The following is a 26,434-nucleotide window of genomic DNA, read 5'->3' on the forward strand; positions in this document are numbered from 1 at the left end:
TCGAGCTCAAGAATGCGTCATCAGTAGATGTTTTCAGCCTGAAATTTCTTCTCTTTTTGTCTATTAGTGTATCCACTCCATTCAGAGAAAAAGTTTTGGTTATTATTGTGACCCCATTTTAGCCACAATTTTTGCAACATTATTTGCAGAAAAACATGCAGAGAGAAAAGAACCAAAAGTTCAGGGAATAGATCTGGGAAAAACCTACTCGAAAACAACCTTTAAACAATCTTCTCAATGTGTTGCACACGGTTGTTGGCTGACACCAGTTTCTGGTTCTTTGAAAGCAAAGTGAAAAAAAAAAATCAAAAAGAGAGAGGCATAGGCGAAATTAAAAGATCGAAATTTCAGCATGTGGAAGCTAAAATAATTCCTGGTGGAACTTTTGTGGTAATCTTTTTTTTTCCTCCTTGATTCATTGATTAGGCTTTACTAACTCCTTATTTTGTTCTAACTTACTGACTTAAACCTCATTCTTTGTTTAAATCTACCTGCTGTGCTACTATGGGAGAAACGCAGACAGTCATGGTTGTGAATATGGCTCACCTCCCAGGGTAGAATAGCCTTGGGGGGCATCGCAAGCACAGTTAACTTAACCACTGATTATAATGTTGGTATTTTAGTGAAGCTTTTGATTCAAAGCTTAATCCAAAGTCTGATAAGTGGATGTATGATCCACAACTGATCACTCCACCATTTTATGCAACTCATAATGCATTTTACAGCTTTGTGTATCCTGCATTTTATTGCACTTGTAAAAACTTAGCAGCTTTATCACCTAGGCAAGAATTATGTTTTTTCTTTTTTTCTCTCTTTTGTTTTACTATTAAACAGGAAATAAAAAAAAGACATGAGTAAAAAGTTTAAAAGTGACACTTTTATCTAACTTGAAAACGGATATCTAAATTCCCATTCGCCATAAAGTAACACAAGATGACAGCTTTTTTGTTTCTCCTGCTTGCACATGTAGGTACATAAAGTAGCAACAGCTGCTTCACTGGATTGGACATTCTGATCTGCAAAACCACAGCACGCAATTACAACTTGTCCTGTACTGCAGCCTGCTGAGCACATTAGCCGTAAGTGGGAAAAGTAACGAAAGAAAACCTTAAAAAAAAAGAAGTAAAAATTAAAAATCACGTCGTTTGTGTGAAGTGTTTTGGTTTTTTTTCTTTTTTGTTACATTCCCGACTCGGTCAGAATATACCCGACCGAGTCGGGAATGTGCTTGGTTGGGTACACTCCCGACCCTGCACAGCAAAAACTAGAGTTAAAATTTCAGGGTTAGACGTGTAAGAGTTAATTTTAACTCATTAAGTGGTTTTTTTTTTAACATTTAGCGATTTAAATGATGCCCAATGTTGGAGTTATTTCGCAAAGTTGATTGCGTTGGTGTTGAATCAAATCTGCTGGAAGTAAAATAAGCTCCTCCCCTCTGCTTCACAGTCTTCGTTTGATTTCAATCTGAACACGGCTCCATTTTGTTCATCTCCTGTTCTACACGGTAAGTGTCCAACTTACTAAATCTTTTGTCCAGCACTATTACATTGACAGAGTAAGTGATTTGTCTTTTTGTACCAATTACCAATTGAAAGGCAGCTGAATATGTCCATTTTGTAACAACTTTACACAACCTGTTTGCTAGCAGCCCACGTGGTAGCTAGTACCACCACACCTGATATTGTTGTAATGGTAATTAATTACAACAATATCAGATGTAAAACATATTTTGTCGGACTATATACTCGTGAAAAATATACTTCCATGTTGTTTGCCGTTTAAAATGATAATTTCGGCCTTGTGAATGTAAGAGGTAACATGGACCGTCAATGAGCCGAAGTCACGTGCCACAAATTGTAGAGAAACGTTGCACTGAGGGGAACGCTTGACCTATACCTTATTTTGTTTTGTTTAGGTTTATCCCAAAATGCTGATCCATGTAAAGTATGGTGACCTGCGAAAGTATGTGAGGTTGGAGGAGGTCGAAGGGCTGTTTGACTTTCATCAGTTTCACGAGAAAGGTTTATTATTTATTTAACATCTGTGGGGCATGGGCATTATTCTTTTTAATGTATGTCTATTTAACACATTTTACACATCTGTGGTAAGCAAAAAGAGTAATCCATTGTATTTTCATTAATATGTTTTTCATACTAATCACATGATCAACATCAAGTAACTGTTAGTTAAAAAAATCTGGCTAATTACAGAATTAGGCTCTAAATTTTGTCTCTTTTTTTTAAGTCATTGAACGATTTTGCCTGCCACCTGATGCCAAAGTTACATACAAAGATGCAACAAATACTGAAGTTGACGAAGAAATATTCAGTGACCTCCTTAGACAAGGCAGTGTTGTACTGACAGTTTTCTGCTATGATGATGGTGAGATACCAAAGCAAATTAAATCAACTGCTATACAGATTTTACCAAGGAATGTAACTGATGTCTATTGTCTCTTTCTTCAGAGAGGTCATCTGCTTCTGAGTCTGACTCAAGCTTCAACTCGAATGCATCAACATCAACAATACTAATGGATGAGATACCACGCAAGAAGCAAAAAACTGAGAATCCTAATAACTCAGTGTCTGCTAAGAGTGTAAAAATATTTTTTGTCTGCCTCTAAATCCTGTTTTGTATACCCAGACATGTTTTGTCATATTTTGGTAATCTGAATATTGCATATTTACATTTTTTTTCTATTTTTCATTTCATAGCTGGTTGAAGGTGTCCTACAAAGCAACTCTGGTGGTGACCAAATTCTGCAGGAGTATGAAACTACAGAAACCCTAACTGATGCCACAAGAAGAAAATTGGTCAACATACTGGTGGCTCACATGATTGATAAACATGGGTATGTTTGTTTTTACACTATAATGTATTTAATAATTGAAAAAATTGTCTAATCACCTATTTAAAATCTGCTGTTAGGCACCTCCCCACTAAAGCAATCAGAGAGATGTATGCCCTTGGAATAGTGACACTCTTCCCATCCCTCAAGGATCCATACACCAAAAACGGCTATGTAATGTTTTTTTTGTTTGTTTGTTTTTCTATAATCAATTGTGCTCTTTTATTTTGTGACTCAAAACTGTGATTTTGCATTTAATTTTTCTTTTTTTTTTCTTCTTCTTTTTTAGGAGCACTTTTATGACGCAGCAAGCAGCACTGGATACATTTCATGGCGTCTTAAAACGGTCCAAAGGAAAAGTCAAAGAAGATCGCCAGCAACCGATAACATTTCATCTGGAGGCCCAAATATCCATAGAGCTGTGATTGTTGAAAAACAGCTTGATGGGAATGCCTGCCAGGAGGCCATATCTCTGCTTAACCACATCACAGACAGGTCCATGATCTTTCAGAAGATGAGAGAGACTTTTGAGCACCGTCACAAGCTTATTGAACATGCCAGTGAAAGAACTGATATTCTGAGAACATTCCCGAGGTTCCTGGACACAAAAGGATTGGTAAGTATTCAAGTGAGTTGTTAAAGTCTTTAAATGTGGATTTTTACCTTGTTATAATGGTTTGATTTCTGCTTGTTATTAAAGATTGATCAAGACTTCAGGCTTCTATTCAGTGAAGAAACCTCAACCAGACTGCTGGAGAAGTGGGATGTGTTCTTCAAACCAAATGTCATCAAGGAGGCTAAGCGTCTCACTTCTACACCTGAGTTGAGAAGTTTGATGCAGTCAGCGGAAAGTCTTCAAAGTGATGACCTCGCTAACACATCTAGTAAGTACCTAGGTATATCTGAAAATACTTGCTCAGAGTACTCATAAAGTTCTGATATTATATCTGAAGAATTTTATAAATTTGTCCTCAGGCAATGACCAAGAAATGGCCTCGCTGTTACTTCTCTTACATCTCCTACCACCGCAGCCAGGAGGACAGAAGTCTCCGAAAATCAGTGCAAGTGATGCAGTTGAGAGACTTGTTGTCTTTCATAAGGTAATTGAAATTTAAAATATGCAAAGTAATTTGTCTATTTCCTTTTATAGACATGCATAAATACAGATGTTTGAATGACAGCTTTGAAGATGTCTGGGCATACTTTAATTTTTTATGTAACATGTATCATAAAGCTGCATGTTTTGTTTCTTATGTTTAGTGTATATCTTTTTAATTTTAGTCATGCTGCAGTTTGGACAAGCATCTCCGGGGTCAATGGGGTTTGCAGCCCTACCTCCTTGCTGTTGGGCATCAGAAAAGCAAGATGGAGAACTTCTACATCGTCTTGGATAAGTCCCTCATCCCTTGCGTTTCTAATGAATGTTTGTTTGTTGTACCACAATTTAAAATGTTGGATAAATAAAGAGTTTAAAATTGATATACTTGTGTCAAGTTTTTTTTTTATAATTATTATAATTAATTAATCATAATTATGAAGTAACTTTTTTTTGGAGTAAATAACATTTAAAAGTGTTAAATCAACACTAACAAAGTAGTACATTTTTGTTCTTGGATCAGTGTTATCCATTGTATCCCACAGTGTTAAATGATCCCTGTTTTGTGAGTTAAATAGGTAACTGATAAAATGTTAAAATTGTAACTTTTGAAAGTGTTAATTTAACATTCATGAGTGTGGACTATATAAACGTCAAAAAAATGTTAAAATCAACTCTGTAGGAGTTAAATTAACACTGGACTTTTTGCTGTGTGCTGCTGCGCTGACGCACACAGCGTTCATACCCCACTGCGCAGCCGCTGCATTCGCGGTATAGCGCGGGGCTCTCGCGCCGTCACGCATGCTGTGTTTGGCAGCAAACAGCTCCCCAGTTGCGAGGCCCCGTTCCCCCATGTGCATTATAAACATATATTCACTCATACGGAGCTAAAGTCTAAACAGCTGCCTAACAGGTTTGGTGTAGCACAAAGTGTACCTACGAGTTCGTTTTTAATTGTGGCCTCAAGCGTCCCCTGGGTAAAATGAGTCTCTCTCTCTCTCTTGCTCTCTTTGCACTCGTTGGCCCATCTCGACAAGTAAAATCTGTGCCATCGTGTGTTCCAAGTCAGGCTCAGAATCGCAACTGTCCCATCTGGGATTCTCGTCGTTTTGCTCTCTGTGTCCCCCTTTTTGTCAGCGCAGTTCGAAAAGAACCAGGAGAAGTGTGTAAGGTGATCCATGGGAAAGTACAGTGATGATTCTGGATTAGATCCTTGAGCACAACCTCTGCGTTGTTTCAATAAAAAGAGAAGGGACGCTGATTTGTGCTTGCTGTGGAAGTGGTGTCCTTTTGGGTATTATGATGATAAAGAGGTGTTCAGTTGCAAGAGAACAGAAGTTGAATGTTTGCACTTTGACTTGGACGCTCGGGGTTACCGATGCTCACATATAACTGCACGGCGATACATGACACCGTGTTTTTATCTGAAATTGGCTAAAAGCAGTTACACTTTTGTCGTTTTTTTTGGTTGTACAGATTATGATGTGAGATTGATTTAAGTAACAAGTCCTGTGTTATTGCAGCTTTTAAATCCTCTGTTTTGCCATGGGAGCAGCAGACAACTAAAAGATGCACAGAATTGAAAGTACAGATTAGCTGGGCTTCCATTACAAAATGTATGCAAAACTTTGTCAATGTTTTGAACAAAAAAAAAACATTTTTGCAGTTGCGGTGTTTCCATTAAATAAGAAATGGAATTGAAATCACACGTGAATAAATTTGTCACGGGATCACTAAAAACATACCCATGACATTCCAGCTACTTCCTGTCGTCGTCTTCTTCGTGGTTTCCGCCAGTGGTAACATCCTGTTGTTGATCATGTGACTCGTGTGATGCAGGAAAACAAGTGTTTTCCTGGCAGTTTTACAAAATAAACCAATTTTGAAAAACTTTCTTTTAATCAAAAATATAATTTTTTCAAAATTGCGGTGATTCCATTAGGCAAATTTATTTTCGAAATGTCAAAATTGCGCAATTGCATGTTTAATAGAAGCGCAGGTACAAACACATATCAGCCTTCAGAAGTCATTTAATTTAATTACTAAGCATCTCTTTGTCTTGTATTCTCATTATGAATCCAGTAGTTCGGTTGAAGACTTCAAACGTTTTGAAAAAAGGTGCTGCTAACTCAGTAATTTTAAAACGTTGCCACATCCTGGAGGAAATGATTCACTCAATGGTTTACACCAAGTCATGTACATGTTTTAAATCGGGCCGGTTCATGTGCAGAGCTAAATCTGTCAGAGAATCTGTGGCAAGTTTTAAAGAGAACTTTTGCAAGAACTAAAAATTAAAGTCGGACACCTAAAAAAAGAAAGGTGGTTCTACAAGAAATTACTCAGTGAATATCTAAAAAAAAATAAAAAATACAGAAAACCACATTTCACTTTGTACTGCTTCATGTCGACCCATCACATAAATGAAAAGACTTGGGGATTGGAACATGACAAGCGGTAAAGTTCAGTCCCCTCCTGCTGCGCTGGCTGAATTCACCTGCCAAACTTGAATAACTATCTAATCTGCAGAGCGTGTTTACTCACATTGATCTATCTGCCACAGATTCACACGGCGGGTGCAAACGGCCTGAACTTGACTGCACAGTTGGCGAGTTCAGGGTTCAACGGTCAGAGATTGAAGTGAAACAGATTGGAAATCCTATTTAAAGGCGTGCAAACAAATATAGGAATCGGAGATAAAGCTGCTCCACTGCATGTATGTTTGACGAGGCGGAGGCGTGTGAGGTCTGTTTGCCCGATGAGCTGCTGTGTTTGTGCAGATCACCGCAAGCAAACATGCAAACTGCCTATACATTTTCAGCCAAGCAACGGTTCGTCCTGCAAACACACACATACGAGTGTGTGTGTAAGTATGTGTGTGTCTGCAAACACACACATACACATACGAGTATTCAGACCTGTACAGGCATGATGCTGTAGGTTTTTAGGAATGTGTGCTCAGCTAAACCAAGAAAGCAGAAAATACTTCCCCCAGTACGAAACTGTGGCCCCAAAAGAAATCAACAGGCATTTAGAGGATAGTCTCCAGACAGGGGCCTCCACCACATTTGATGAATCTTGTGGACGTTTCGGTCGGTCCGCACGGTTGTGAGTGTAACTTTTGGCTTTACTGATGGTCAGAACAGTTGGAGCTGGTCACTTTCACTGGATCCCTGTATAATTATTACGGTTGGTCATCAAGAAAAGACGCAAACAGACACACAGATCTGGTCTAAACTTGTTTTTAAAGGACACAACATTACTGGGGTTCCTTGATAAAATCTTCAAAGTGGAGGACAGACGTTAAAAAGTGGTGTGCTTTGATATTACTGACACCACACGAGGATGTAAAAGCAAACAAACAAACTAAGGAGGCATTTTAAGGTCAATTTCTACCCACATTTTCAATCCCCACGTTGCAGTTTTCTCCCTTTTTGTTTCTGTCATGATTTTGAAACCTCATGTAAACTGATGCATCCCCCCCTCCGTACCAACCCTCACGTGCCGCAGCGTTTGCTTCTGTGTATCTGGATGTTTCTGGTGAGTTGTTGAGATAAAAATGTGTGGAAAACGACCCAAAAAAAGCTATTTTACAATCACATTAGTGCACTTGTTCTGCATGAAGAAGAAGCGTTTTCTACAGTCGAAGCAAAATTGAAGAATTTTAACATTTATCTGGTTTTAAAATGTGAAAAGTTCTGTTTTTATTGTAAGTTACAGGCTACAATATCACAAATTGATATGTATGGTGTTTTATACCTGAAAAAGTCGAGTATAAACCAAAACTGCAAAGGTGCAAAACATGAAATTTGTTTATTGAAGACTGGCTTCTACTATTTTTTTGTTCACGCATTTACAATATATTTTGTTTTAACAGAGTGCTTAGTAGAGGATCCTTTATTGAGCTGCACACTAATTGCGATCCGAATTGCTATATATGCAACCAGCAGATTTTTCTTTTCAAAATAAAAGTTTGTCTTTAAACAAACATCTGTTTGTGTCAGTGTAGGCTAACATAAACCCAGTGAATTCTTCAGACGTTACATGTCCAAGTAAGGAAAAACAGTGACTCACTGCACATAATTAATACCACCACACTGAACGTCAGGGGAAAGGGCAAACTGGGATTGATTTCAACATGAAAACTCAATCAAAGCCTAAGATTATAGAGAATGGTTTTGCTTTTAATTTACCATAATTGTGTCAAAGGAGTAGAAATAATAATAATAATAACAATATTTTTATTAGATTTTTTTTTTCTTTGTATCAAACTGAAAATGAGAAAATAGGATAGTAGAACATTATTTTATGCATGCATGGTTTACCCAATATTTTGTTTACACATATCGAGTTCCAGGAGAAATTAGTAAGAACTTGCTTATCAGCTTGTTGCAGTCGCTCCGTCAGTCTCCGCCTGACAAGGCGGGGCTAGATGTGGGGTGAATAGCACGTTTCAAACCGGGGGCGGAGGCCCAGTGAGAGAGAGAGAGCTCTAAAATTACTACCGTACCATCACCCTCCTCGCATCCTCCTCAGTTTTCAAACATTTGTCGTAGAGGGAGGATACTACAGGCGTGGTTGCTCATACCTGTTTGGTTTTATTTTGTGCCAAGTTCAACGAAGCTACCTGCTGTTTTCTCTTCCCCTCCCCACTTTTCCCTTTTTGTTTTGCGATGGCCAAAGGAGAAGGAGCTGAACAATACTCCAATGCCAGTTTATTAAACAAGTCGGTCAGCTCGGATGTTATCAAGCTCTCAAGAAAGGTAAGAGTATGTGGGGAAAAAAAGATTACAAATCTTGCTTTGGAGGTTTTTTAAAAATCCTATATATTATTTCGCATCAAAGCGGAATGAGGCACGTTTTCAGGAGTGAGTGTTGAAAGCTGGAATGAATGGAGCACACCCGGCAAACTGACGTTTCAAAGGCGTGAATCACGTACGTTAGCCGAAAGGGGCGCGCAACGCTCACTTTGATCTCTTATATGTTGGTTTAGCGAAATATGGCTAAGTATTACCCCAGAACTGCATAAAATGAGTGAAATAAAATATATAAAAGGTGGATGGAAGCAAACATTATCAGTTCAATTTAAAAAACCGACTCAAGCACAAGCGTACCTCCCGCCCTGTCTTCTTTTTCTCTCGTCAGCATGTCCTCTTAATATTAAAAATATGCTAATCTAGACGCTTAGAGGAATCACGCGCAAAGAAGCTTTAAAATTTTTATATTTGGAGTTTATGTAACTTTTTTTTCTTCTGCTCTCAAATAAGCCATCAAAATTAAATGTAAACCTCGAAAATGTTCATAACTAGGGCTATTTAATACGCACATTCGCGTTAATTCATACATTTCACAGCTATCTAAGCAGTTACTTTGTCACGTGCATCAAAATGTGTCGGTAAGAAAATAAAATCTTAATGTCAGTAAATTACCCAGCTGAAAATATGATAACATCGGTCACATAACGTCGTCGAGCAATATATGAAAGCACTGTATGTTCAGTTCAGGAATAACGCGACAATAATTCTGAATTACTGTACAAAAATAGGATGAAACTTTGCCTCAGGCTCTAATTCTATTGCCACAGGGGGATAAAAGGGTGTGACTAAAGTCTGTATGGGCTTGTCTGTCTATTTGGCAACATAACCTCAACAACTAATTGAAATTCCATAGTAATCTTGGCAAAATATTCATATTTTGTCTATCGCTCTGAACGCAACAGGAAGCGTCCACCAAGGTGACGTGTCAGAAACGGCTGAGGCAGTCAGGGGATCCTCTGAGAAAAGTCCCCGACCTTCTCTCTCTGTACTCGAACAAAAACGGAGTGGCTTGAAATCACAACTAACCTAATTCATAGCAACTTTGTTTGGAAAACCCCCTCCTCTTTTCCCACGTAATTCCTCTTATCAGAGTACAGTAGTAGCATGTAGCAACAGCACTGATATGTGTGCTATTTACAGTCAGTGAGCTGATATGGAGACTCTGAAAGTAGGGTTAAAAAGCTTCTCTTTCTGTCACCCTTTTGTCACATTACTCAGTTAATAGCTTATGTATTTTAGACAAAACTAGAACTTGTAAAACGTCAGTTTCTATTTTACTGCATCCCAGGACATCCCAGAGTGCATAAACAAGATAATAAAGATGAAGGATATATGTTCTGGTGCTTCCGTGGGGAATAATCTTTTAATTCTTTTTCTGTTCAACTTAAAACTACGGGTTTATAAGGTAGTCAACAACTCGTAATTACATCTCTTGTGTGCTCCTTTTGTTAAAAGAAAAATATCAGAACTTATCAAAATCAGAATTGGCATGTCTAAGAAATCCAGATATCGGTATCGGCTAGGAAAAAACCTGATTGGTGAATGAGGAAAAATGTGCTGTACATTCCTTCATGCATTGGCTTAGAATTTATCTAGATATAAAGCAATTACGCCCCTATTCTGTCACCCTTTATGCATCATAGCAGCTGACTTTTAATCTGATTTGAATTTAAAAAAAAACTTGTCATTGAAAAAATTGTCAGATGCCGATCTCTGGCTGATCAGTTCATTTTGTTTGGTTTGTTTTTATTTTCATGTATTTGTTTATTCTCCCTCATTGCAACAATGTCGCCATTGCAACTAGTATGGCAGTAAATCTAAACTAGGACACTTGAATGAGCACCTGACGTGATATGTTTGTAGACTAGGAGGAACAGGAAGGTGCACAATTCCTTTGCATTCAGGTCGAACAAGGTGTGAACCATTGAGCCAGGTGAAGGAAAGAAAATCAAGTTTTGCTTCTGCCACGGTGGCAGACAAGTGAATAAAATCTCACTTGTTGTCACAGGGCTCGCTTTTGTTGGGAAAGAGGGCATTTGTGGGCTAAACAAAGCGGAGTTGAGTGTATCAACCAGGGAGAAGCCTATTTACTCGCTTCGAGACGCAGCATTATCATACTGTGTATTGTTTAAGGCAAAGCATTTTCCACACTAGTGACACATGTGGAACAAGGAGTGGTAGAAATGTACCTGTGTGGTTTAGAAAACATTTTCATACATAGATGGTATCATGCGGGTTTATTTCGACTGGCCCCAGCGGCGGCTTTGTTGATTCCTGCTCTCCGATTGGTCAGGAATAGGGTGTGCTCTCACCTCACTTTCTGTGGTCAAACTGGCAGCACTCCCCTTTTCCTCGCTTTGGGCTATTAAGTCAGTCCAGACTGCTGCCAAGGTCCTATTGCCCTGGCAGCTCCTGACATGACCGACAACAGCGATGTTGTGGTGCCGCGGCCGACACTAGTCGCCTCAGTTTGTGTGCTGTCATTAGACAGAGTGTTTACAGTCCTGTCTGTTGAAGCATCAATTACGTCGGCTGTGGAGAAAATGAAGAAGAATTGGCGCTTGTTGGGGAATCCAAGCTTCGTTGTTTCCTCGTGCTTGCTGTTTTTTCTGGCCAATGCGATCTCTATCGTTCTTCTAGGAATCCGTGGTGATTAAAGATTTGGGCCAAATTTCTTATGAGACTCTTGCAAACATGTTTCTCCATCCTAATTCTGAGCGGTGAGAGAGTGGCGAGACTGACGAGTTAAGGAGTTTAGAAAGAAACGGGCGGGGAAAGCTCAGCAAATGACTCCAGAGGTTTGGGCGTGCTAAAGCTGGACGTTTAAGCAAAACCTTGAAGGTTCCTTGAATGTTCATTTTTCAATGATTTGAAAAATGAACCTTCATTGACTTGATGCATACATTTATATAAGATGCAGCTGTTGGCTGACGGATCAGAATAGACCAATTTTCAATTTGCGAGGGGTGCATCGATAAATCGTCTGTTTGATAAATCGGCCCTGATTTCCTTAGTTTTGGGAGATTGACAATCGGCCGAAATTTAGAAGTGAATTGATTTTTCTTATGAAAAATTGGCATTGGCAATATAAGTGACAAAATTGTTATCGGTACAAATACTGGTCAAAACCGAGTTTCCAACATCAGGTCCATAGTTGAATCAACTAGCATCTTGCCGATAATTTGATTAAAAGTGTGATCATTTTTAATTTTTTCGGTAATTTCTTAACTTTTCCATTCACATACCAAAAAAGAAAAAAAAACACAATGCTTGAAAAAAGAACACAAGACAAAACTATATAGAAATGGATAAACAATATTTAAATTTCTGTCAACGGCTGACCAAAATAAAATAAAACAAAACTGTAAGTAGAAGCACCTTCATTGTTATGCATTTGGAATCTTTTTAATCAAAGCTGCAGAATCTTTCCTGTATATTTTTCACAGCTTTAATTTTCTGCTGGATTCAAAACTACCATCTAGAAGTTTAAGAATTACAGAGAAAGTGCTGGCACACCTCTTCCTAACCTGTTGCTGCATACAAAGACTCAAATACTTTTTCAAAAAAAACTTTTTCTGGGTTAATCAAACCTCTTTTTTTTTGTTTTGTTTTGTTTTTCCCTCCTCAGCATGAGCACAGAACCAGGTTGTCGATCTGCAACAAGATCTGCTATGCGATCGGCGGTGCGCCCTACCAGATCACAGGATGTGCTCTGGGCTTCTTCCTGCAGCTCTACCTACTCGACGTAGCTCAGGTAAGCGACCTAAAACTTCACAGTTGTGCTTCTTAAAAAGAAAGTCTGTTTGTAATACGGCGGGGATTGTAACTGTGGGGGAAAGTTTCTAACTTGCTGACATTATTGGCTCTGTGATTAGGCTCTACTGTATCTGAAAGGATTAAGGTGTGGGGGGCTTGTTCTATAAATATTTTGGAGGTGGGGAACAAAGCCAGGACAATGAGGAGGGTCTTGGTTTAATAGGCTCTTTCACTAATCTGATGGCTCGGGCCACAATAAGCCCTGTTGAGCCCGAGGCGTCGCTGGGTTTTGGCTTTGTTGGCCATCCAAGGCGGCTCGTTACGGGGCCCCCTTTGGGTGACACAGCTTGGCGCAGATTGTACAGTCAGGAGTCGAAGTGCCTCCTTCGCCTGCTAACTGTCGCCTTATAAAGTTTAAAGTTCTATTATTATTTTTTTATACCGTTTTACTGCTGCTGTTCAACTTTACAGGAGTAGTTTGAGATGTTTTCCACTTACCTGGAACCAGTAAAACATCTACAGTGAAAGCACTTTTCTTCCTTGCAGTTGGATCCCTTCTACGCCTCGATCATCCTGTTCATCGGCCGAGCGTGGGATGCCGTGACGGACCCCACGGTGGGCTTCCTGGTCTCCCGGAGCCCGTGGACTCGTTTTGGACGGATGATGCCTTGGTACGCCTGTTTTTTTTTTTTTTTTAAATGGAACTATGCTTCTCCTGCTGAGACTTTTCGGTCGACCTCTGTGGAAGTTGGGGCTCTGCCAAACGCGACCCCTCCTGATGAGGCCCGGTTACATAACTTCACTTGTTATCACAAATTTATTACTGAAGCAGCTTAATGGAGTGGTGGGGGGGGCCCAGCAAGTGAATGGAAGATTTCCAGCCAGACTGGACACGTGTCATTGTTTAGGGGCGGGGCTTGAAGTGTCTGAGTCATCCTTAGGAGAGAGGTTACTATGAGGCAAATTTGCCTCTTCCTCGTTGCACTGTTTTGTACATTTGTTTTCTCTTTCCTCCTACTCTATTTCTCTTTCTATTCATCCAGTGGAGCGATTAACATTTGACTGAAAGAGTCCAGAATAGATTTTGGGAGGTTTAAACAACAAACAAACCTGTTGGATGTTGAGCCTAAACAAATCGAGCTTCTGCAGAAACGTTCTCTCGCACTCTTCCAACTGCAAGATCCTTTGAATGGTTCTGCCGAATATAACTCCTACCCAGGAATGTGGTTAGATGGACACCAGCTACTTTACCTACCCTTTTTCATCTGGACAAAAAAAAATTGTGCCCTTCTGAAATAGTTTTTTTTTTTTTAATATATAAATTATTTGTAGCCCAGGACATCGTGTCGTATATCTATATTATATACTACCCAACATTTTCTGTAAGTTTTGTATTTCCCACCTGCCATTTTTCTTCTAGATAAAAAAGTGCCCTTTTGAAATTGTTTTTTTTTTTTTAGTATTATCACATTTTTTTTCAGGTGAACTTTATTAAACATCTGCATCAGACAGAATATGGGTAGAAATACACAATGTTTAAGCTGTGCCTTATAAATCTCATACCACTCCCCCCCCCCCCCCCCATTTGAGCTCCTGCCACCCTCCCAGAAAATATCTGTGCGTGCCCCTGCACCCACCTGATACAGAATTTACCCTTTTTTTTTTTCTCTCTCTCTCTCCTACATAGTACACAATGTATTTTTCAGAAAGTATCCCTACTGACGCACTCCTACTCTAAAGTGTTATCTGACAGCATTAGTACGTCATGACACCATTGATACCCTTTGTTTTTTCACGTTTTGTCTCGTTACAAACTTTGAAACAAATGTTTTTGTTTTTTTCTGGTGATAAATTATGAAATGCGCAAATAGTATCACATGGAGTCATACAGCATGAGTCTGTTTCAAATTTGGTTATTATTATTATTATTTTTGTGTGTGTGTATTGTAGAAGTCCAAAAGTGTCTCCTGCAAACATTTGGCCCTCATATTGGGTGGCCATATTTGACACACTGAGGGAAAGGGGGTGTAGGGTGTCAGCGGAGGGTCTGATTATAGAAGAGCTCGTCAGTTTCCTGTCGGCACATCACAGTGTGATTGTTAGGGGATGGAAATGGGCCAGTTGAGGAAAAGGTTAAAAAAAAAGGCGAACGAGTTCATGGGAAGGGAAACGTCTCGGTGGTCCTCAAACGAGCGCTAAAGAGAGATGCATTATTCTCCCTCAGGTGTTCAATACACAAGTGTGTGTGCTTTAATTCAATAATGACAAACAGAGGTGGAGGTTTCGTACCTGAGCTACAAAGATCAATTAATTCACAAAATATTCAAATCTCATCTAAATTTTCAACTGGGCTTCGCTTTTTATGGAATAAAACAAACTGTCCTCATAATTATCTAAATGGTAAAGCACGTTGTAAAACTAGGTCACTCAGGATGCTGACATGACGAGGTGAGACGCGTTTCCTCCACTTTTTATTTCGTCATTGGGGGGGGGAAGAAGAGAAGGAGGAGGTGGGTGGGAGTGGGTGGAGGAGGAATGGTCGGCATGTTGGGTCACGTTATCCCCCAGCTCTGCTCGGTTGTACAGATGACCGAGACACGGGAGGAAGCGGGCGAAGTGCTCCATTGTGAAGCTGTAGGGGAGGAGGAAAGGGGGAGAGCGGAGACGGCTTCTTATTGGTCTATCTGAGAACACACCACCTGTCTGGGCCAATCGCGTGGCAGCACACAGGCCTGTGGGATTTTTTTTTTCTTTTCTTTTTTTTAAGATTGGTTGAGGAATCCAGAAGGTTACTCCAGTTCATATTTCAGAATGAGGCTCTCTGTTGCAGCAGAGTTAGAAATGAGCAACTTTTAAAATAAATAAAATGCTATAGAAGGTAAATACGTGGCTTTTTTTGCTTCACCGCTGAGACGTTTATGAGCATTTTTAACATTTCTCAGGTCTAAAATGTCATTAAAGCATTAAATAAACAAGCCGCTGCTTGAGAACCACAATGTTTGGCCAATTATTGCTATAATTAAAGCTACAGTCACACACCCAAACCCAATAATATGGACCTGAATTAAAAGGCACTAAAACGAGTCCAGACAGCTTTGTGTGGCCAGATTTTTTTTTTTAAAGCTGTCACTTGTTGAGTTATCTGTTGGTTAAAGTGTCAGTAAAACTAATAATATGCTTCCAGCCACAGTATCAGGTTAGTGCTAATATAGGCTAAGCTGTCAGCTCCGTTCTGCAGGGTCACTGGGTGTGCAAAATGCTGAAATGATAAGATTGCAGTTGGTAAGACACAAGACACAGTAGTATTTTGTGCTGAGGACAAAAAAAACCTAAAACAAAACTAGACGCCATGTTTGATCCTGTGTGAGATGTATTTATTTACATTCCTGAGTTTACCTTTGATGAAACATCCGCCGTGACTTGCCTGTCTCTTCTCACAAGACTCCAGCTAATGACATCACACGTGCAGTAGAGCAAAATAAACATACCCACCTCTTCCCCCCCCCCCCCGCTGTGCCTCAGAGATACATTAGAAATAATGAGAGGCAGGATTTGTTTGGATCCTCGTCGGTGACTCCGTGGGAGGAAACGGGGCGTGTCGCTTAGTTTACATACAGTAAAGACTGATCATGCTGACATGCACATGACTTCACATCTTGCTTTGGTATTCCTGTAGATATTTAGACAATCGGGATGATGAGTTCATTTCCTTCCCTGTTACTTTCCATAGAGTGTAAGTGTCGAGAGTGTTGGTCAGCCCACTTTTATCTTTAAACGAGATTGGGAGGAAAAAAGATCCAGGAAATCTTCCGTACAACATGCTGTGCAGCCGCATTCTTCTTTTTTAACCAAATGTAACCTTCAGATCAGGCCACACCTGAAGGTCACACCATTGGAGATGGACCAGTCAGAGCTTACCGGCTGATATCCAATCTCTGGTTGTTGTTCCGGTTCTGATTTTACATGAATGTTCTGTAATAGAAGATTTTTTTTCTGGCTTTTTTTTCCGCGTGCTTGTTTATTAATGTTTATATAAGTAGCAAGGTGACGTCACACTGTGTGAGAGAGCACTTATTGCAAAACAATATTTTAAATAATAATAAAACAGTTGGTAGCACCTTTGTCAATGATTGGCCTTGATTAGCGCCTTTAACATCACCATGCATGCTGTTGGCACAAATCCATTTTTTAATTCATTTATTTTTTTTAAATTGGATCTACTGAAAATCAGCGTCATGTAAAACTCAAAACGCTACCATTTGTGTTCACAGTAAGAAACTGTCAACTCCCACACAAAATGTTTAGTGACAGAGTGGAGTTATAATTTAAGAGAAGGAAATTAAAAAAAAGATGCATCAGAAAAACAAACAAGTTTCCATATATCAGTGTGTGCGGTAGATCTGTAGAAGTGATTAAACTATGAGCGCAAAAAGGAAATCATAAGATCTTTTCTCTTCCGCCTGCTCCTTTTCAATTAAAGTGTGTAAAATTCAAGGTCATTTGGTGTGACTATTTATCTTAGTTTCCCGTTCTTACTTTTTGTTGTCTGTTCAAAATAAATAAATGTTTTTCTGCTTCAGTCTCTGATGTTGTTCTCTCTTTTCGTCCATCTGCAGGATCTTACTGTCCACCCCTTTTGCCGTGATGTCTTATTTCCTCATATGGTACGTCCCCCCCTTTGAACACGGCAAAGTCATCTGGTACATTTTATTCTACTGCGTCTTCCAGACCCTGCAGACAGTAAGTCTCAAACCCAGATCAGAGTCCTAAACTTTGTGTGTTTTGAATTTCTTTGTTTATTCTTTTTCTACACTACTTATAGAGTCAGAATTACAGACTCTGACCCAAATATATATATATATATATATACACACAAACTGCCACTAAAGTATCTGTCAGCATCTGTCATCACTCCTTTGTATTAGGAGGGCATGTTGTTGTTTCAGTACAATGACTTTGGAACATATTATGCGTATGTGTTTGAGTTCACTTGTTTCTTGGTAAGGCCCCAGGCATTTCTAAGCGAGCAGGACGAGCAACCTGCTTTCTGTTCCATAAAGCAAATGTAGGTAACAGGTGTGGCTCAACACGGAGAGGGGCTGGGCTGCAGATTTAGAAGGAGAGAGGAAGGAATTGAGCAATCTACACTCATCTTGTTCTAAATGGAGTAGGAAATGTTCAGTCAATGACCTGCACATTCCTGACGTTTCATGTCTGGAATGTTTTCCAGGCTTCAACCCTCGTCATTTGAGGGATAGGGTGTCGGTGCAACCATAAAAAGTCATTAGTGTATCTAAGGGAAAAGCCTTAAAAAGGCTTAAATTCAGTTTTAAGAAGTAAGTTGGCATTAAATGCATTAATTACAGGTCTTAAAATTTGTTATTCTTGTATATTCTATGAAGCTTTTTTCTTTTTTTCTTTTTTGTCAGGCAAAAGTTTGAGTCGTGACCCAATCAACTTGAGGCGGTTGAGGCTACCGCTAACTAGCTGCTAACAAAAACTTTGCTAGCTAAGTCTTTTTGTGTCTCACTCATGGTTAAGTGAAAAAAGCTCGTCACTACGGGGTTAGAGAACATTGCAAAATATGCAATTTCTTCTGCAAATTTCTGTCATAATACAGGTTTTACATTTCACTAGCTGGATTTCCATTGACCATATTGCTGCGCAAATTGGAAGTACAAAAATACATTTCCTTAATGGAAATGCGCCAGTTCTGGAAAAAAAAAAATAAACAAAACTTTTTTTGATTAAAAACATTTTGCACTACCATGAGGCAGTTTTGAAGTTGTATTAAAGTTGAATCACTTTTTTCGCACCTTTGATTAACAGCCAGATGTTACTACTGGTGGAAAATACAAAGAAGACAACAGGAAGTGGTAGGAGGAAGATGCCGCGGCGTGTTTTTATTTTAACGACTTAACACGTGAGCAGACTTTTTCACGTGTGATTTTAATTGCGCTCCATATGTGATGGAAACGCCGGAATTGCGACATTGTGCGTTTTCGACGTTAGCGTAACATCGACAAAGACTTGTGCACATTTGTAATGAAAACACAGCTACTCTTAGTGGTCTTAAAAAGTCTTATATTTGAACTGATTTGAACTGATGAAACCTGCAGAAACCCTGAAGGGTTCTAACAAGACGTGATTAGTGTTGTTAGAAGGCAACACGAAACACGCTAGTAAATAATTTGCTCAGCTCATACTGTAGCCGCCGCCTCAAATTTTGTCTGAAATTTAGTTTCAAAGAAAGTTGAAGTATACTTCTTTTTTTTTTCTTCTTCTTTTTTTTTGAGTTATCAACATAAATTTGATCTTCTTTTATCCCAGTGCTTCCATGTGCCATACTCTGCCCTCACCATGTTCATCACCTCCGAGCAGAAGGAGAGGGACTCCGCTACGGCGTACAGTAAGTCCAACTTCAGCACCCGGGGGAAAAAAAACCCAGATTTCCCGTGTGGTGGCCTGACTTGATGTGTTCTGCTGGTCCCATCAGGGATGACGGTGGAGGTTCTGGGCACCGTCCTCAGCACGGCCATCCAGGGTCAGATTGTGGGCAACGCTCACGCCCCCTGCCTCCCCTTCAATTCCTCCATCTTCTCCAATTCCTCCAATTCCTCCAACTCCTCCATTCTCCCGAGCCACAACAACTCGGACCATTCCCTGCAGCACACGGTAAACAAATACTCTTTACACTTTTTGTTTTTTTTAATCTTTTAACAGAAGTCAAAGTGGAATTTGGATCGGAGATGATGAATATCCACAAATATTTTTCTTATTTCTTCTTCTCATGTTGCAGAGGCACGCGTACATGATCGCGTCTGCCGTCATCTGCTCCATGTACGTCCTGTGCGCCATCGTGCTGTTCTCCGGTGTGAGGGAACATGGTGAGTGCCGACTCCGTCAGTCAGCTCTCACTCAGTCACATCAGCTGATTAGCCAATAGGAAGCCACGGATGTGGCCTGACTCTGTGGGCTGACTCGCGTGTGAGAACAAGCGTGCAGCCAGCTGTGGTTTGAGCTGAAAGCTTTGTGAGGCGTAATGAGCCTCACAAGGCGGGTTTGTCCAGTAAATGATGAGCTTTGAAGTCTCAGGGAGGGAGATTTCTGATGTAGGAATCGGATTTAATTAGTAATGTTTCACTAATTGCTGTTTCTTTGTGTGTTTTCAGAGGCTATGGGGATCAGATCGAAGCCGATGCCTTTCCTTAAAGGCATTAAAATGGTGATGGGGTACGGGCCGTACGCCAAGCTGGTCATGGGCTTCCTCTTCACCTCGCTGGCTTTCATGGTGCGTACCGATCCACGTGAAAAACCCAGGGGGGAACAAATCATTTCAGAACATTTCCTGCCTTGTCACGTCGCACACATTATGTGCAACACAGCTGGAGAAGTTCTAGGAATGTTTAGGAGCATAAAAGTCGCCACGCCCGAACGTGTGAATCGATTTGGATCAGGCTGCTGTCATGCTGCAACTTGATTCCTCTTTGTGAAAGAGAAATGTTGGAAATGAAGATCACAATAGCCCAAAGCATAATGCTGCCAACATCATGCTTCACCATGGGAGGTTATAGTTATAGTTGTACTTTTTGTAGTTATAAAACGGTCAATATGGCTCTGATTTTCCTAATTTTGGGATATTGGTAAAATATTGGAATCGCTCTTACCAACTTGGCAACCATGTCGCTACATTTAGTGACTTTTCAGACAAAAAAAAAAAAAAAAATCAGAATTAATCTGAGACATTATTCATAAGATATTATTTTTTAATTTTCGCTTGTTAAAAAGTTGGTTTTGTTTTGTTTTGCAGTTGATTTTTGCAGGTTAAAAGTCAAAATAAAGGAGGAAAAAGTTCTCAAATGAATTGACTTGTTGGCATTTTAATACAAGGGCTTTAAACTTTTCATATTATTCTATTGCAAACATATTTGGATTTACTCATCATGCTACATGCTTTCACAGACGTGTGTTTTTATAAAAACGTGATTTTAAATTTTTTTTTTTTTTTCCCAGCTCCTGGAGGGAAACTTCGCTCTCTTCTGCAGCGCCACGTTGGGCTTCAGGAAGGACTTTCACAACATCCTGCTGGTCATCATGGTGAGCGCTCGCACGCCTTTACACGCACAGGTGGCGTTTTCAGACGGGACGGGTCCGATTTTCGCGGAACAAGTGGAACAAAAAGCTCTCCCTGCCCGAGGCGAGGGCATAAATCGAGTCCAGTACAAGGCCGGCTCTGTGGTCGGACATAAAGCAGTTTCTCCTGGCTGGAGCTTTCGGTAACTCAAAGCACCTCCGCCTCTGAATGCCGCGCCGTTCCCACAGACAGTCAGGGAGCCACATTCTTCTCTCGCCTTTGTTGTCTGATATAAACCTGAGAATCGAGTCGGCGGATCCCGACCTTTTTATTCGACATCACAAGCGGCGGGGCCAAACGAGTCCAGGTCAGCGAGGGTGAAAAGATTACCTTAAGCTTTTACTTTATGGGAAGGATTACAAAGCCACTTTAATGTAAGTACATTACATTTAGTGAAGCGATTTTTCTGAAAACAAAAAAAAAAAAAAAAAAAAAAAAAAAGGAAAATAACCCCACATGATATTTTCCATAATCAGCACCAAGACGTCCTAATCTGTACCATCTGTCATTTTAGTGAAAATGTCTGGATAATCCGACGGGATTACAGAGTCAGGACCTTCATGTCTTGGAAAAAAATATTCACGTTGTTCTGGTTGTGACATGGCCAGATATTAAAAAAAACAAAACTCAAATTTATTGCCAATTCTTCACTGCAACTTTCAAGGTTTCTCAGATTGGAGGGAGATCTTCTATTCAAAGTTTCACAATGCATTTTCTATAGCAGAGGTGTCCAAACTGAGGGCCGAGGGCCATTTGTGGCCCTTGGGGTCGGTTTGTCTATAAATTTGACCCACCAGCAAATGGAGCTGATGCCGATGAACACTTCTTTTAATTACTTTTTACATGCGAGTTTTGATATGGCATATTCTTAAATGAGAAATGTACACTGCAAGTTCATTTTTTTAATTAGCCAAGTTTTTTTTACTTTTACTTCTCAACACACTTAGACAGCGGATCATTAAGCTTTGCTAAAGACGGCGAGGACTTTGTTTGCTGACGATGTGCATGTTTAAAATGCCAGAAATGAAAAAAAGGCTTTACTGTAAAATTATTTGGCATTTATAATTGGGGGCTTTTTGGATTCTTCTCCAGAAGATTCCATTTTGATTTTCAGCATTTTATTTAATTTTTTGTTTGTTTTCATTTAGCTTGAATCAGCAGTATTTACATGATTAAAATCTTGCTTGCTGATAAGTGTCTTTGATTACTCTGGAAGAAGAAGAAGATAAAGCGGATAAAACGCCACAAACATAGTGGAAAACTACTGCTGCACAATGACCTTCTTTTTTTTTTTTTTTTTTCCTGCTCACTCATGAAGATGTCCAGCTGGGTCAGAAAGCAGCTCATATTTGCTTTCGTTGGAGTCTTATTATATTGGGCTTCTCTGGTAAAAGAGCTGCAGGGACAAAACTGAAGGTCATCAGTTGGAATGTTGAGCTCTTATTTGCAAATATATTGATGTTTTCTTTCTTTCTTTTTTTCCTCCCTGCAGCTCTCTGCTACGCTGGCCATCCCGTTCTGGCAGTGGTTCCTGACTCGCTTTGGGAAGAAAACGGCAGCTTATGTCGGATCCTTGGTAAAGCCGCGCTTCCTCTCCAGATCTGATGTTGCTAGTAAAATTTGGGAATTATTATTAACCCTGTGATTATTTTTTTTTCCCCCTCTTCCTCCTAGTCTGCCGTTCCCTTCATGATCATGGTGGTGTGTGTACCGAAAAACCTCATCGTCACCTACATCGTGTCTTTTGCCTCTGGCGTGGCGGTGGCTGCAGCCTTCCTGCTGCCCTGGTAAAAAAAAAACCAACAAAACAAAAAACAATGCTAATCCCTCATCTAGATTTTATTTTATTTTATTCAGGCACTTTGCAGGCAGCTTTTATGAAGCGGTTCTTGTTCTCCTCCTCCTCAGGTCCATGCTGCCTGACGTCGTTGATGATTTCCAGGTTCAGAACCCGGAATCCGCGGGACACGAAGCCATCTTTTATTCCTTCTACGTTTTCTTCACCAAGTTTGCCTCTGGCGTCTCGCTAGGCATTTCCACCCTGAGTTTAGAGTAAGAGCTCACACAAAAAGACAACAACTGCACATTCTAAACTACTCTGGACCAGGCACAGTTTAGGATTAACAAAATGCAAATAAAAATATACGGAGTCACTTTGAAGACATTTTTTTCCCCCCCAACTTGAACCAAACAGTCTAATTAGAAACAGCATGACGGAAATGCTTTTAAAATGTCATGGTTCTTCTGCAGTCCTAAAATAGTGGAATATGATTAGATTATTTCTAAATGTGGAAAATTGAGAATCTTTTAGACATTTTAATGTCTAAAGGTAAAGCTCTTAATCTGAATTAAGAATATATAGGTTTTTACGCTCTCGGCCGATTCATCGGTGCACCTCTAATTTTGACACATCAACATTTGTCCAGATGCAAAAAAGAGCAAAATATTCTTTTGCTTCCCTGAAGATAAAAAGCACTTCAGTCACTGTCGTTTCTTGATTTGTGTCAATAAAAATAGAATGAATTCAGGTAGTTAATGTTGTACAGAAAACACAGTTTTTAAAAAAGAAATCCAGAAAATTTAAAGTGGGAAAACGATGGCATGTTGAAAGCATAGCGACTCTGCCAGCCTTTCAGGGGAGACGTGTCGGTTTCTAATCAAACGTCTAAATCCAATCAAATCACTCAAAACCCTGTGACTGATGGCTAACTTTCTGCTCGGTTGACTCACTGCGAAGGTTTGTTTCCGATGCGTAACCGTTTCTCTGTTATCCGTTCGTAGCTTTGCTGGATACATCACCAGAGGTTGCTCCCAGCCTAAGGAAGTGGATCTGACCTTGAAGCTGTTGGTTTCGGCCGCCCCCGTCATCCTCATCTTCATCGGCCTGGGAATCCTGTACACATACCCCATCACCGAGGAGAGGAGGCAGGGCAACCGCAAGATCCTACAAGAGCTCAGGTAAGATGTCTTGGATAGTTGCCATGGAAACTGTGCTTTCTTTTTCATCTAAAGATAATGCAACATTTTTCCAGGAATGAACAATACATACGACGACTCCAACATCGTTGTCTGCCGATATTGCTTTTTTTGTTTTTACACATCGGTATCGGTCCGATAAATACCAACAACATATTTTTTTTTTTTATTAATTGTGTTGCCGTCTGGTTTTTTTTTTTTTTTTAAGTGTCAAAACGGTATTGAAGGATTAAAAAAATGAACGATGGATATCGATGTCAGCCCAAGTTGTCACATCGGTGGATCCCTAAACTGTGTCATTATTTCAATATATTTTAACAAAACAATTTTCCTCCCGCTGCAGGGACGAGGCGGATTCGGCGTCGGACTCCTCGGAGGTGACAGAAACGATCTAGCGCATCTTCTGGAAGCAACTTCCGGACCAATCTGTTGGCCGGCTGGCATTTCGCACTGGGCGGGACCAACAGACCAGGACCCGGATCTTCCCAAACCCCCCCGGGGGTCCGTCGGATCGCACAAGAACCGCATTGTCCGGCCAACACTGTTGTTGTTGCTGCTGCTGCTGAGGATCCAAGTACAAAACCGTATGAGCCTCGCTGACTGAGGCCTTTCCCAAAACATCCCGCTCCTCCGTTTTTGGTTTTTTCATACCAGTGATGGTTTCCTGGTGTGACTTTCGACGCCTCGCCAAGCCTTACCTTTTTGTACGACGTGCTACTATTGAGTACAAAGTGAGAATCCTTTCAAAGGTTGGTCTCTACATGAAATTGCACAAAGAAATGTAAAAAAGAAGAGGGTGGGAGGGGTAAATTTGCATTAATGGTGCTTTTGTACATACGACACTGAACAGTAACGACCTTTAGCACTGCGCTGGAAATGACGTCACAGTAGACTTGAATACATCGGAAGAAACTGCCATTTTGCTAATTTGTGTTTTGTGTCTTTTGCCTGAATTTCACTCATATTTCAGAGACAAAATAACAAAAAAAAAGCACAAACTGACGAGTGCCAATCGCTCACTGAATATCATCGTAGTTTACAAGAACGAATCAAGTGTTCGCATCACGTGAACGCAGCAAGTTTGCACAAAAAAGAAAAACTGCACAGTTTCTCCAGTCAACTGTTTTTTTTTATTATTATTATTTATTTATAACAGCTACTGATGACCGTGTCATTTCATAACGCTTTAATTTCTTCAAACCTGGAGCGAAACCTTGACGACAGATAGCACATAAGTTTAAATATTAATTTAAATATTTATTAGTGTGATTTTCACAGTCCTCCTCTTTGCAGTATTTAAAACCTATTTAAGGTCTGTACAGTGGCGCTAACAGAAGCTGCAAAGCTTTTCGTTCAGTTTTTTTTTTTTTTTTTAAATGTGACACGTGCATCTTTCGGTGGATGTTGCTATTACTACAATCTTACAGTAAATAAAAAGTTTGTACGTTCCTGTTAAAACAGCAGTAAAAGGAAAAAAAAAGGCAGAAAATATACCGGATAAGATTTTGAAACAATCCACCTTTACATCATAAATTCCTGCTGTTATAACAGGAGTGTAGACTTTTTTTTATTACTATTCTTACCTCTTCTACAACACTGTATGTAGAAAAAAAGGGAACACACAGTTTTGATTGGAAAAATGAGTGTGAAGACAGAGCAGTGAGTTTGTTTGTTTTTTTTCCTTTAATCTTTAAATATTGTATATGAAAATAACCAGGACACTTTGATCACCTCAGTTCTCCAAAAGTGGGAAAAAAAATCCCAAAAACTTAAGAGGACTGACATGTTTCATATCTACTGATATGGAAATGTGTATATGTAGTGTCATATGTTATACATACTGTTACATCTTGGAAGTGACAACTAAGTTGCCATAGTGATTTTTTTTAATGCATTAACTTCTTCTTCTATTCCTTCCGAATGATGCTGTACGTGCCATCGTCACTCACTGAAATTTGTAGTTATTGTACATCCTGTAAATGTTTTGTTCTCGTTGGTGCGTAGTGTTTTTACGTGTGTCTCATGACCGAGGCTGTTGACGAAATATGTGAGCTTTAGTCCCACCTTGGGGACACGCAAGCCTTGGAGACTCCGCCTCCTGTTTATATGTAAATATTGTACGTAAACATGTAAATAGATATTTGTTTGCAAGTGAATGGATTTCTGTACACTGTACTGTAGTTATTTAAGAAAAAAAGAATACTGTGATGGAAGGAAATAATAAAAGATGATTAAGTGGAATGAAAATTACTTTTTATTCCCCAATTCATGCAAAGTACATTCTACAGAACACAAGCATTGTATATTACATGTGCAATTTTTCACATTGCACACATGCTCTAACAAAATTTTAATATTAATCGGAACAAATGCTTAATATATCACTGAATCTGTATAATGTAGGTTTTTTTTTATCAAACTTATCTAGAATTGGCTGGGATTAACATTCAGAAAATATTAGCAAGAAATCCGATTAAAAGAAATTGTTTACGTTAAAATGAAACCTTGAAATTCTACATTAAAGGGCTGAACTTGATGTGTTTTTCAATGTTACAAACCGACAGTCTTCAAGCTAGCGCATACTGCCACCTAGTGTTGGCGCGGTATAAAACATTCAGAACATTGGCAAAAAGTAAATAAAAAAAGATGTCTAGCTAAACTGTGCTAACCTTTAACACTTTTCAAAATGGTAAACACAAATGCGTGCCAAACCTTTAAGAGGTTTATCGCAAATAGAAAAAAATCATATCAGTTTCCATCTACTTATACTCTTTTACATTGATCTGATATAAAATCTCAAACTACACTGT

The 26,434-nt window shown here is 39.6% G+C and overlaps 2 protein-coding genes across 2 annotated transcripts; both read left to right on the top strand.

Annotated features, from left to right (window-relative positions):
- Positions 1-874: 874 nt before the first annotated feature.
- LOC148156389 (uncharacterized) lies at positions 875-3,685 on the top strand. Its single transcript, XM_088009903.1, has 5 exons — positions 875-2,021; positions 2,245-2,382; positions 2,466-2,596; positions 2,715-2,851; positions 2,929-3,685. The coding sequence occupies exons 1-5, from the start codon at positions 1,928-1,930 to the stop codon at positions 3,092-3,094; spliced, it is 666 nt and encodes a 221-aa protein (XP_087866029.1). The 5' UTR covers positions 875-1,927; the 3' UTR covers positions 3,095-3,685.
- Positions 3,686-8,407: 4,722 nt separating this feature from the next.
- On the top strand, positions 8,408-25,871 carry mfsd2ab (MFSD2 lysolipid transporter A, lysophospholipid b). Its single transcript, XM_015012015.2, has 14 exons — positions 8,408-8,704; positions 12,387-12,512; positions 13,061-13,185; positions 17,131-17,254; positions 18,845-18,923; positions 19,011-19,189; positions 19,314-19,401; positions 19,687-19,805; positions 20,528-20,611; positions 22,141-22,224; positions 22,323-22,435; positions 22,557-22,700; positions 23,430-23,606; positions 23,968-25,871. The coding sequence occupies exons 1-14, from the start codon at positions 8,615-8,617 to the stop codon at positions 24,017-24,019; spliced, it is 1,584 nt and encodes a 527-aa protein (XP_014867501.2). The 5' UTR covers positions 8,408-8,614; the 3' UTR covers positions 24,020-25,871.
- The last annotated feature ends 563 nt before the right edge of the window (positions 25,872-26,434 follow it).

Source organism: Poecilia mexicana, unplaced genomic scaffold (assembly GCF_051168715.1).
Source record: "Poecilia mexicana isolate PSO_F unplaced genomic scaffold, ASM5116871v1 scaffold_11, whole genome shotgun sequence".
Taxonomy (NCBI): Eukaryota; Metazoa; Chordata; class Actinopteri; order Cyprinodontiformes; family Poeciliidae; genus Poecilia; species Poecilia mexicana.